Source organism: Rhinolophus hipposideros (assembly GCF_964194185.1).
Source record: "Rhinolophus hipposideros genome assembly, chromosome: 21".
Lineage (NCBI taxonomy): Eukaryota > Metazoa > Chordata > Mammalia > Chiroptera > Rhinolophidae > Rhinolophus > Rhinolophus hipposideros.
This window is the reverse complement of record NC_138067.1, coordinates 10,547,356-10,560,290: the sequence shown is the minus strand read 5'-3', so window position 1 is coordinate 10,560,290 and position 12,935 is coordinate 10,547,356. Positions and strand designations below refer to the sequence as shown.

The 12,935-nt window shown below is 40.9% G+C and overlaps 1 protein-coding gene across 3 annotated transcripts in view; it reads left to right on the top strand.

The window, feature by feature from the left end:
* Positions 1-12,935, top strand: part of CSNK2A2 (casein kinase 2 alpha 2) — a 35,772-nt gene that overhangs the window by 15,280 nt on the left and 7,557 nt on the right. For all 3 annotated transcript variants that reach the window (XM_081032167.1, XM_081032168.1, XM_081032166.1), the window contains exons 5-10: positions 5,052-5,111; positions 9,800-9,883; positions 10,662-10,772; positions 11,027-11,128; positions 11,635-11,735; positions 12,548-12,696. In XM_081032167.1, the coding sequence (XP_080888293.1) occupies positions 5,052-5,111; positions 9,800-9,883; positions 10,662-10,772; positions 11,027-11,128; positions 11,635-11,735; positions 12,548-12,696 (607 nt within the window). The remainder of the gene's footprint in view (positions 1-5,051; positions 5,112-9,799; positions 9,884-10,661; positions 10,773-11,026; positions 11,129-11,634; positions 11,736-12,547; positions 12,697-12,935) is intronic.

Sequence of the window (12,935 nt, the reverse complement as noted above, 5' to 3'; positions counted from 1 at the left end):
TTTCATTTACTGTTAAAGGTATGAATAACTGGTTTTAAGGTATCACCCAGAGAAGACTTGTCCCTGGTTTAATGTTCTGTGAATCAGCAGTGATACACCTGCAGCCCATTCTTTTCAGTCTTTTTATTGATACAAGTGATAATAAATTTTTATCTATAATTACCTTTTACTGTAGCGTCCATATTTTGGCATCAAGGTTTTACTAACTTCATAAAATAAGTCAGGTAGCTTTTCCTTTCTATTCTCTTCAAGTTGAAATAAAATTATTTAGGTAGGTGTGTTTTTTGGGGGAGGAGGGGACACTTTGTACTACACTTTCCTTTTTAAAACATACTATGGGTTAAAGGTTTATCCCTTTTTTCTATCTTGAGTCTGTTTGGATAATACCTATTTTTTAAAGTTACCTAACTTCAAATTGTACTCACATAAAGTTATTGATAGACTTCTCTTAGGACTTCAAAACTGTTGATAGAATTCTCTTAGGACTTAAAAACTGTAATGTGTCTAACTATGCTCTCCTTCACATTTGATCTTATTTGTACCTTTACTCCCTTCTTTTAAAAAAAATCGGTGGTGCTAGAGACCTCTTACTAATACTTTCAAAGGACCAGCTTTGGTTTTATTGCTCAGATGTTGTTTTTGTTCGTTTTCTATTTTATTCTGTTTCTGCTCCCATCTTTTATTTCTTCTTTATGATTTCTTTCCTTCTTTCTTCCTTAATTCTTTTCTTCCTTGGGTCTTCACTGTTTTTCCCTCTAACTTCTTGAGTTGAAGTCGACTTCCTTGATTTGTTTCCATCTTTCTTGATGGGTAGTAAGTGTGCTTTACGTCTGTACAACCCCAAGCACCATTTTAGCTACATTCCATGGTTATGAAACTCGTTTCTATCCCATCTTCAAAATAGAAGTACAAATTCCAAATTTGTGGATTTGAAGTTTTTCCCTCCTAACTTTTTATTGTGAAATTTTTAAAACCTACCGAGTATTGGACAGAGTAGCATAGTCAGTACCCGTATGATATTCACCTAGACTGACCAGTTGTTCGTATTTTGCCACATTTGCAATTATTTCCCCCCATCTCCCCAGCTTCCCTTCTGTATCTCTCATGATCTTTTTGCTGAAATCTTCTTAAAGTAAGTTGCAGACATCATACTTTACTCCTAAATATGCTAAAACAGGAACTAGGTCGGACATCTTCCTACATGACCACAGTACTATTAGGTACACTGAAGAAAGTTAATATTTATACAGTAATGCCATCTAATAGACAGCATAGAGACTATATTAACATGCTTCCCAGTAGTTACTGTTCCAGGAATATCATCATAGCTGTATGTTTGTGAATATACGATCCAGGATCCACTTGACTTTTTCTTTTTTAAAAGATTTTATTGGGGAAAGGGAACAGGACTTTATTGGGGAACAGTGTGTACTTCCAGGACTTTTTTCCAAGTCAAGTTATTGTCCTTTCAGTCTTAGTTGTGGAGGGCACAGCTCAGCTCCAGGTCCAGTTACCGTTTTCTAGTTGTAGGGGCATAGCCCACCATCCCTTGTGGGAGTTGAGGAATTGAACTGGCAACCTTGTGGTTGAGAGGACGTGCTCCAACCAACTGAGCCATCCGGGAGGCAGCTCAGCTCAAGGTGCCGTGTTCAGTCTTAGTTACAGGGGGCACAGCTCACCTTCCCTTGCGGGACTCGAGGAATTGAACCGGCAACCTTGTGGTTGAGAGCCCACTGGCCCATGTGGGAATCGAACTGGCAGCCTTTGGAGTTAGGAGCACGGAGCTCCAACCGCCTGAGCCACTGGCCTGGCCCCACTTGATTTTTTTTTTTTTTTAAATATTCTTTTATTGTTGATTCCTAATTTGATTGTGTTGTGTCCAGAGAACATGATCTATATAATGTTGGTATTTGTCGATAGTTGATGCTTTATGACTTTATTTAGTACATGGTCATTTTTTATGTCAAGCTTATTAATTTAGCCCAGAGCCTGTATGGCCTTAGTCATGTTTTCCCTTGATATTTCATGTTAGAGGTACTGATTTGGTCAATTTCTCCTTGAAATCATCAGTTACAAAGCTTCATATATGTCAAAGTGATAATAAAAAGATACATGGTGATACTTTAAACAAAACACAAAACTTCAAAACAAATAAATAGGAAAAGTCGGTCTCTAAAAGTTGCAGTGAATACTTACAGAAAACACCAAAACTCAAAGTTGTGTCAGGAAGGCTAAGGTACTTTTTGACGTAGAAATGGTTTCTGCTGCGACATGCTTCTCAGTTTTCTATGCCTTTGGTGGGGTATAAATAAAAATGAATATACATTTTAAGTAGAATGTTATTTGGAAATTTTAAAGATTGATAAGACACTCCAAATGGGCTGTGTCTTGAGAAGATCGTACACCTGTATTGATCTGTAGAGAATTTCTAGATCACTCACATAGAGGTGGGCCTTGTTAATGCTGTTAGAGTTTCACGTGGAGAGGATGGTTTACAGACCTGATCAATAAACTGTCCTTAATGGGGGGAACAAAATTTACTTTGATTACAGCTCTTTGAATTATTTTGCCATTTCTTTGTAAGACATTTTCAGGTTGATCTTTGATTTGCTTGATTAATGATTTGTTCTCCTTCCTTAAATTTCTAAAAGTGTTGACCTTGGTTTTATTCTGGATCTTGGGGTCTTGTGTTAACAGTGCCAAACTGGTGACTACTGCTGTCAGTGTCCTGTGGACACCACAGAGGACAAAAAACACTATGGGCGTCAGAGAAGGAAGTGACCACTTTCAGCTCTGTGGAGCCTGAACAGGATGGGTTTGACTTGATGAGCAAGGGAGAGGAGCAGGGAATTCCAGATTTGGGGGTGGCAGAGGCGGGAAGAATGGAGGTTGCAAACCCAGGTTTGTTTGGTCAGCATGAGGGGTTCCTGGGGGCTGCAGTGGAGACAGCTGCAGGAGTTGAGGGAAGCCAGACTTTGGATCCTGGCGAGTCCTGAATTTTTAGCCCAGGTGGTAAATTGTTACATCTGGTATTTTGGTCTCCTCCTACCCAGAGCTCCTGAGAAGTGAATGTCAGCCTGTGATTCAGGACTTTGTAAGGTATTCAGCCTTACCACTATACTCAGTGACTGGGTTTTGTACTCCATAAAAGTGGCGTTAGTTGGAGTAGTTAGAAACACTACGTTTGCAGTCCGAGGACATTTATTTCTATGCCTTAGACCAGTATTTGGTATAGATACACATGAATAAGAGGAAAGCCCGCCACAGATCAAAGTCCAGATAATAAAATCACCCAGACTTGTTCTGGAAAGAGAATATTTTAGCCCTCTGAGGTTAGAAAATGCTCTTTTCATTGTGATGGCCTATTTGTTGACTTGAGGTTCAACTTGGCATAGTCTCTGGAGTGATGTCTAACTCTCATAGGAGAAGCTGATTTTTCACCCAAAGAGATAGTATCTTCAGCCTGGGTCTGTACATACAGGTTGGGGGTGTGCTAAGGGAGAAAAAAAAAACGTGGGTATTTGACTGTTAGGCAGTTGACTCGAGCAGAAGTGGTGGCGTGCTTGTGCCATTGTGCCTGAATGTGGTTCAGTCCCAACCAGGGTCAGCCTCCAGGAGTGGAGCAGCTCCCAGGCACCACCAGTAGTGTATGCTGGGATGCGTGTTTTCATTCCCTGTGGTGCCCTGAGCTCCTGCAGCCTGAGGTGGATGAAGTCAGATATTCTTACTAAGCTGGAAGGAGAATTCCTCTTATTTAAAAAGGGACCTTTGAGAAAGAAGCTAAGTCCTGGTATTAGAATAATGTTCAATTCGGTTTTTGGCAAATTTGTTTTCCTTAAAATTGTTTTTGAACAGGTAATGTATTTACACGATTTAAAATATAAAGGGGTATGCAGTGAAAAGTCTGCTTTATTCCTCTGGGCCCAGTTGTCCATCCCCCCCATATATGTGAAATCACTTTTTATTCATCTCCTTCATATCATTCTTGCAGATCCATACAAATGCGGATGTGTCGCTTTACTTTGCCCCCTTTCACACAGACATATTGTACACGCCATTCTCTGCTCCAGCGAGAGATTCCCTACATTGCTTGAGTCTTCCAATATAGAGAGAAACAATATATTTATGAAAAGTGTGCTGATTGATTTTATGGAAAGTGCGGCTTGGACTGATGGGGAAGGAGATTTACTTGGAATTGATTATCAAAAGTAACAGTATAGTTTCTGACAAGGCTTTGTGGTTTTAATGAACCTGGATGCTAAATGCCACTCTGCCTCCTAGAAATGGCAGTTTTAAAAAACCTCCCAGTGGGTGGGGCTTTGGATTATCAAAAATGAGAACTTTCATCTGTATGTCAGTTTGGCCTGAAATGGTTTTCAGTACCTGTCTTTTCTTTTTAATTGCATCAACCACTCCTCTTTTCTTCTGCCTAAAACATTTTACTTCTTTAATTCCTTCCCATCAGTATTGCCTGTAAAGTGTTCTTTTCTTCCAGCCTGGAATTGGTTTTGGAGGAGTGGAGGGATAGATTTTTTTTGTTTCTTGCCATCTCCAAAATCTATAGCAGTTCATTTTCTTCGAGTTTCTTTCACCGACACACTGGCTGTCTTGCCACTATTTTACCACGTGGGCTAATGAAGTTTTTCAGGTTCGCCTATCCACTCAGAACTTGGTTCTCTAAAGTGCACTGTGCTCTGCAGTGGGGTTAGTTTGTTTGAAATGCAGCCTCTGAGGAAAGCTGGACAACTTGGACATCATCTCCATAAAAATATTTGTGGGTGCAGAAATCATGAAGCATTAAACAGGTTTTTAAAAGATCCAAGTAGGCTTACGTGTTTTTCTCCCCTGGAATGCCTTTTTCCCCTCTGAAGACTAAAGTATTACAGCTTCCTCTTTAGTCTTTGTCCCCGTTTGTTGCAGATCTGGTAGTAAAAAGTTCTGGGGTTCTTTAGTGACGTAAGCACTGAATTTACAGAGAATAATGACCAAAGTTGGGATGACAAGATGCAGTGAAACTAAATTACCTCTCTGTTTTCTGAAATCTGTTTCAGCAACTTTACCAGATCCTGACAGACTTTGATATCCGGTTTTATATGTATGAACTTCTTAAAGTAAGTGGAATTCATAAACTGAATTTTTTTCAGGCTGATTCATTAAAGAAGTTTTTGAGAGGACAAAGTGAACTCCAACAGAATATTTCTTCGTACCCAGAGAATTTAGTGAGGTTTTTTTGTTTTTGTTTTGTTTTTTACTTATATTGAGCCTCCGTTGTGGGACCTTTCCAGTGGAACTGAGAAAAGTGGCCAAGTTTGGGGGTACCAAGGACATTATATCAAAGATTTGAACCTCTCTCTTCATAGCTCTTGTTGGCCCTTGGAGTTTCTTAAAATTTTATTTATTAAAATTTACTATTAGTTTTCACCATACAACATATCACCCAAACTTAAAGACTTTTAAAAAATGATTTATTGTTTCTCATAATTCTGTGAGTTAGCTGGTGGAGTCTTTTGGTCTGAGTCATCTTAACGGGGGCAGAATGGCCCGGGGTGGCCTCATTCACTTACCTGGGATGGCAGCTGGAATAGCGGAGGTCTTGTCCTCCAGGAGGTTGGTCTGGGCTCCTTCCCATGGTGGTCTCAATGCTCCTGGCAGCAAAAGAGGGCAAACCTGGATTTGTAAGCAGTTTTCCAGCCTCTTCTTGTGTCATGTTTGCCAATGCCCCGTAGACCAGAGCAAGTCACGTGGCCAAGATTCAAAGGGTGGAGAAGTAGACCCCAGCTGCCGATGGGCATGACGTTGAAATCACGTTGTGGAGTGACGTGCATGCAGAGATAGCAGGCCATCTTTCTCTTGTCATCTCTTCTAATCCTCATATTCTTTAGCTACCCACCTTGACTTGCAGGGAGGGGTGGTGGTGGGAACTTCTGGGAAGCTTCCTAACCCCAAGACTGAAATTTTCAAGCACTACTGATTGATGGAGGAATGATCTTTTTTAGTTTGTCTAGGTAAACACTTAGGTAAAGAATTCTAAAAAGGTTTGTAAAATGGAAGAAACCAGTGGTTCCTAAATTTTTTAGGGTCATGGATCACTAAGAATCTAATGAAAGCTGTGGACTCATCCCAATAATACATGTATAAATATACAATATAAAGGGTTTTTTTGGTGGGGATATGGATCGCAATTTAAGAATCTCTCAAAGAATATAGAGGTGACTAAGGTATTGGTACTATTAAAGAAAATTGCCAAGATGGAGTTTTGATGGGATTGTGAACAGTTGTTTGAACAAAGTACCAACTTAAGGCTAAGCTTTAGGGGATAGGGTTTTGAAGAACTAGCTATGAAGTGAATGTTTTCTTCAAGCACTTGCACAAACCACTTGTCATTAGAGTCAATGTGGTGAACTTAAGGGCTCTTATGTCTAATGGGTCTTTCCTTTTGTCAGTAAGATCCTGAAGATGAAGAAATGAGAGCTCGGTTTACCCCACCTTTTCCTGTTCCTCTCCAAAGTAGCATTGAAGGCGTCAGTGGGGAAGAGGTTTGCAGGGCCGTGTCCTGTGAACTGTCAGGCTAGCCCCTTCCGAGAGGTGCTCTTCAGAGAAGCCCATGCGTTCACCCTGTGAGAGCTGCAGTCCCAATCCCACAATTGGTTATTTTTTTTAAGTAAGATATTTAAGATTTTGCGGCAGGCTAGCACACCAAAGGTAAGGTTCATAAGCTAGCACAGTTGTCCTGAGATCAGGGAAAGACACCCCATGACACAGGTCTTCACAGCCTGGTCATTCAGGTGGCACTTGGTATCTGGTGTCCTCTGTTTTCTAGGGTAGCAGCTAGGTGGTGAGGGCATGTACTATCTGCTAATGAGGCGTAGAACCCCAGATGTAATTTGAAAAAAACGTCTTTCGTGCTTAGCGGTCAGAAACTAGCAAATATTAAAACTGAAATAATTCCCCAAGGAATTTAAATGCATGTCACTAACTCCACAGGGAATCTGAGTAGTGAACTTGGCAAAAGAATTACTTTCCATACTGAATTTGTTCAGCTTTGCTTTCATTAGGTATTTTTCATATCCCAGGTATTGTGGTCCTAATTCCTTTGGGCAAAAACGAGGCAAAACAACAGAATGACCACTTGCTAGATTTTCTCTTTGGGGGTAAATACAGGGATGGGAGGAGGAAATATTTCACTTCATTGAAAATGTAGAAGCAGCTGAGGTTAAGGGCTGCGCAGTGAATGCTCGGTGACTCATGGGTTGCACAGTCTGATCTGCTTCAGATTCAGGGAGGTCTGTCCTCAGGAGCCCTGGTTTCATAAGGCACTGTCACAGAGCCACTGTGGACTCTTGCTACAACTATTGTAAAACAAAACAAAAATTGAAGTAGACCCTACATAAGTGGAGTGAATATATCTTGGGTATACAGTTTTTTGGATTTTACATAAGTGAAACCTTCACCTAAATCTACATAGAACTTTGCTGTCTAGCATAGTAGTTACTGCCCGCATGTAGATTTTTAAATTAAATAAAATTTAAAATTCGGTTTCTTAGTCACACTGGTCACTTTCCAGGTGCCCACTGGCTTTATGTGGCTAGTGGTTGCCATATTGGACGGTGCTGATACAGAATATTTCTGTTGTTGAAGAAAGTTCTGTTGGACAGCGCTGGTGGAGAATATTAGGAATACTCCAAAAGGCTCTCTTGTCCCCCTTCTCTTCGGTATCCCTTCCTCTGAAAATTCTCATATTCTCACCTTTACCACCATTGTTTAGTTTTGCCTGTTCTTGACCTTCATATAAAAAGCATCAGACCCTATATGCTCCTTGGTATCTGGGGAAAGCAGAGGTTGCTTACTTCTGGAATGCTGGTCCTAGGGATCATTCTCTGGCTTACGGATTCCCTCCCCCATAGAGATGCTCGTACAGGGTCCTTGCTAGTCTAGCCCAGTGGTTCTCAACCAAATCAGCTTTGTTGAGAGCCACTGGGAGATTTGGCAATGTCTGGAACCATTTCGGGTTGTCATACAATTGGAGAGGAGCTGCTAGCATCCGGTGGTAGAGACCAGGGATTCTGTGAAACATCTTACAGTGCACAGGACAGCGCCTCCCAATAAGAATTATCTGTCCAAAATGTCAGCTGTGCTGAGGTTGAGAAGCCCTAGTCTTGTCCTGTGGAAAACTGCCAGGAGCATTCAGTGTCACGCACATAGTAGGTACCATAAGATCGTGGGATGCTATTATTATTCCTTAGGGAGTATATTATGTTATTCATGTAGGCTTCACGTGCTTTTTAAAACAAGCCAAAGGGCCTAACATTGAAATTTATGAAACTTGTGTTTGAAAAGGGAGATTGAAGATGAAATTTTTATATTATTTAAAAAACAAAATAAACAATCCAAATAAAAAATGGATGAAACATTTGAATCAGCATTTGTCCCAAGAAGATATAGGATGGTCAGTAAGCACGAGATGTTCAACTTGATCGCTCATTAGGGAAATAGAAATAAAAACCACAATAAGATATTGCTTTAAACCGAGTTTCTTTCACCGACAGACTGGCTGTACTAGAACGGCTGTAATCAGAAAGTGTTGGCGAGGATGTAAAGAAAGGCTTCTGCATACAGTGGTGCGGCCACTTTGGAAAGCAATTAGGCAGATTCTTTAAACATTTAGTGTAAATTTACATACAACCCAGCGCTTCCACCTTTAGGAATCTACCCAAAAGAAATGAAAGCATATGTCCTCTCAAAGACTCATACATGATTGTTTATAAGCAATTTATTCATAATAGCCAAAAAGTGGAAACAACCCAAATGTCCATGAACTAGTACATTCATGAAGTGAAATACTACTCAGTGAGAAAAACAGCAACTCGGATGAATCTCAGAAACCTGCTGAGTGAAAGAAGATATACAAAGTTATTTTATGAATGTTCAGAAAAGGCAAGTCTGTAGCAGCAGATAGCAGATCTGTGGTTGGAAGGAGAAGGAAGAGGGAGGTGGTGTAGGGAGGAGGAAGGAGGTATAATAGATGAGAGTGGGCATTGACTGTAGGCAAGTTGAAGGGAAATTCTTGGAGTGATGGAAAAATTCTAAAACTAAATTGTGGTACTGGTTGCACAACTCTATATAAAGTTACTGAAAAATCATTGACTTGTACACTTAAAGATCTTATCTGCATATTGACGATGTCATAGAAAGCAATTTCCTGCCCTAGAGTAATATAATCATAATACTTAAAGAGCAGCTGGCTTAGGGGTTGTTGGTTGTTTCTAAGGATACTACTACTATTAGAATGTGTGTTAATCTAGAAACCCACATGGGACACATCGAAAAAACAGGCCACGCTGAAAGATACATTTGCAAGTCATTCTTCGTGTCTACATGGACTCTTGTATATCGTTTGAACCACTATCTATGACAGGCGACTCCAGTGAGGTTCCCAGCTCTGGTTTTAAAACATCAAATTGGGCCAACAGATTAACGTATGATTTCTAAATCCAGGTGGCTGATGAGTTGCTACCTGCTGCAAGTAGGAGAGAAGTGCCTAAAGAAGTGTGTCATTCTCCCTTTTCAAGAAACTTCCATCCTAGCCCTTGACGTCCCCTCCATAGTCCCCTTTCTACCAGTTGCCATGTAATGTGCACAGAGAGCAAGGATGCCTTCTGAAGCGTGTTTTTTCTCTTTTGTTACAGACAGTAAGCTGCCATTTGGGAGACTGTGTTCATGTCAAGCTGTCACAAATAATATTGCATTGGGGGGTGGTAGAGGGCTTGCTTACATTTCTCTGTGCTTTCTCACCTAATAGGCTCTGGATTACTGCCACAGCAAGGGCATCATGCACAGAGATGTGAAACCTCACAATGTCATGATAGATCACCAACAGAAAAAGGTACCACTACAGCCAGGCAGCAAAAAGCCTTTCCTTGGATGACTTAGGGCAGACCGCCACACTGGCCAGTACCTGGGTGGTTTCCAGACACCCGTGCTGGTTTCTTTGAGGCTGGTGATTCTGTTATTTGTCCAGTCTCCAATGTTGGTTTCTACTTTGCGTAAGCATAATACACAGGGAAGTAAACAGCTGGCCCTTACTGTTGTCACTTGCTTATTGTGATCATGGTTTTCTGGAGGGCCTCAAGAAAGAAACTACAGCTGATGGTCTCTATTGTTTTAATGCCCCCCTCAGACCAATCTGCCTGGCCATAAACGTATACTTGGGTCCCTTCTATTTTCGATATCCAATTCTGGTTGTCCCTGATTGGTGAGTAAATGAATCAACTAGTGTTGCAATAATGAGAAGCGAGAGCAATGCTTCAATTCTGGAGTGGGGCATATATCGCCACCCTTTTTAGTTATGACTAGAGCTTATGACGAAAGCTCTCAATGATGAGGAAATGTGTTATACATGTAAGTGGTAGTCACATGAAGCCAGAGAGAAAGCTTAGCTTGGGATAATTTAAATTTAAAAAACAGAAAAAGCAAATAAGATCCCAAATGCTCTGCTCTAGAAATGAGCTCTTACTCAGTTGCTGAAAGTGTCATTTTTTTAGCCGGTGCACTTACCACCATTTTTTAATGTGGCCACATAATTATCATCTAATGTGCCTTGTTCTAAGGCACAGAAATGAGAAACGCTTCCTTCACATGTTTTATTTCTGTCGTATTTGTAGCTGCGACTGATCGACTGGGGTCTGGCGGAGTTCTACCACCCTGCTCAGGAGTACAACGTCCGTGTCGCCTCCAGGTACTTCAAGGGACCAGAACTCCTGGTGGATTATCAGGTAAAATGGCTGCTGAAGCACCTCTGGGCTCTTTTTATAGTTCCTTAGGGCTTTTCCTGGCTTTTTCTTTTCCCCAGTTTTCGTTTAGTCAGTTTGGATACATTCAAAACCAAGTCTTTATTCCACCCCAAAATAATCATTTCAGATTCTCCTCAGCTACCTCTTTTTTGTGGGGATTTTGAATTCTAAAGTATCAGATCAGACAGTTGCGTTTGTAACACCCTTGACTGACTGGTCGTCCCTTATTTCCTCAGATGTATGATTATAGCTTGGACATGTGGAGTTTGGGCTGCATGTTAGCGAGCATGATCTTTCGAAAGGAACCCTTTTTCCACGGACAGGACAACTATGACCAGGTGAGCAAATACCACCAAGCTCATAGCCATTTGGGGGCAAATGCCAAGAAAATAGCGCCCCTTGCCGGGGGTTGCTATAATTGAGCCACTGCATATAAGCTTTTCTTCAGGGTAAAGAATTTCACAAGAGGTTGTCTGTGGTTGCCAGGTTCCCAAAGATGGATAATGCTGTCTATGCCCAACTTCCAGAGTGAGTCTGTGAAGTCAGTTGCCCCCTTGTCTAATAAAGCTAGATTCCGTCATTAGATTGTGATGCCGCTATAATCATCACCTTCTAGAAGATTGTTGTAAAAAGTTGTGTTGCCATTTTAAAGGTAATTTGGAAATGTGCATTCATATACACTTGGTGTCCTGGGGTCTGCCACCTGTCTGGCCCAGGCTCAGATCTGCGTCTGTCCCTGGAGATTCAGTGATGTGGAAGTCCTCTAACGCCTTGATACAGTGTCCCCACAGGCTTGCAGTGAGTTCTGTGCTCAGTGATTTGGTCAGTTTGTTTTGTGTTTCAGCTTGTTCGCATTGCCAAGGTTCTGGGTACAGATGAGCTGTATGGGTATCTGAAGAAGTATCACATAGACCTAGATTCACACTTCAACGATATCCTGGGACAGTAAGTAAGAGAGAAAGAAAGAGGGTTTTAACTTACCCATTTCAGAAGTGGAAGGTTAGCCGAAATGACTTTCTAAAGCTCTTTCCCCTTTCTAATCATATCAGAATTGAAATATCCTTTTTTCCCGTGTACATTGTTTTAAACTTATTTTGAGATATTTGGACATTGTTTACTTGTGTCTTCTAATCATCTTAGTTCTCTCAGAGAGCCTGTTTATCGATGGAAAAATGTAAGACAATTATAATGTTACAGGAAGGAAAGCTTTCTAGGATAGCATATGCCTATTATAATGGAAAATCTTAGAAAGCTGATTTTCCTTTGAATGAGAGATAATATCTTGTTCTGTGTAATGGGTTTTCTATAAGGTAGCAAATTTTAAAGCACGTTTTTAGATGCAGTGTTGAAAGTAAATGTGTTGATAATTTTCAGCAGTATTTTGTGGAACCTCGTGTTTCTAAGGCTAGCTCTCTAAGTATATCTATCTGCTGAATAAAAAAAATTACTCACTTCTGTGCCTCACTCGTAATTGACTAAAAGCCTGGGACATAAAAAAATAATCTAGAAAGGTTTCACAAATTCTAAATCAGATGTAGAAGTTTTAATTAATTCTATTTGTCAGTCACAGAGCACTGTTTTTATCTGAGGATCCTGTAATTGTATGGGGGGGTGTGGGGGGGTGTTACCAGTAAGAATGCGATGTAACGAATCCATAATCAGCGTAGTGTTCCAAGATTTTGTTGGTTTTAGCCCTACTATGTAAGGATTCTTGTTGGACTTAATTTCAGGATACTAATGCTTCCTTTTCTTCTCAGACATTCACGGAAACGCTGGGAAAACTTTATCCATAGTGAGAACAGACACCTCGTCAGCCCCGAGGCCCTAGATCTTCTGGACAAGCTCCTGCGATACGACCATCAGCAGAGACTGACTGCCAAGGAGGCCATGGAGCACCCGTACTTCTGTGAGTCTCGAGGCGCTTCTCAGGGGCTTCGTTTATGGAAGGAAATATTCACCCTTTCTCTTTGAGGCCAGTCAAGAGAAATGGAGTCATTTGGATTGAATGCACTTGGAATTGGGCCTCATTAGTTCTAGACTATTGAGACTACTTGGCACGTCTGTTTCTTGATCTCCAAAGGTGTTTGCTTTTCCATCACTGTAGCTTTCCTTGAGTTGGGTCTGTTTGACCATTCCCCGTAGCCT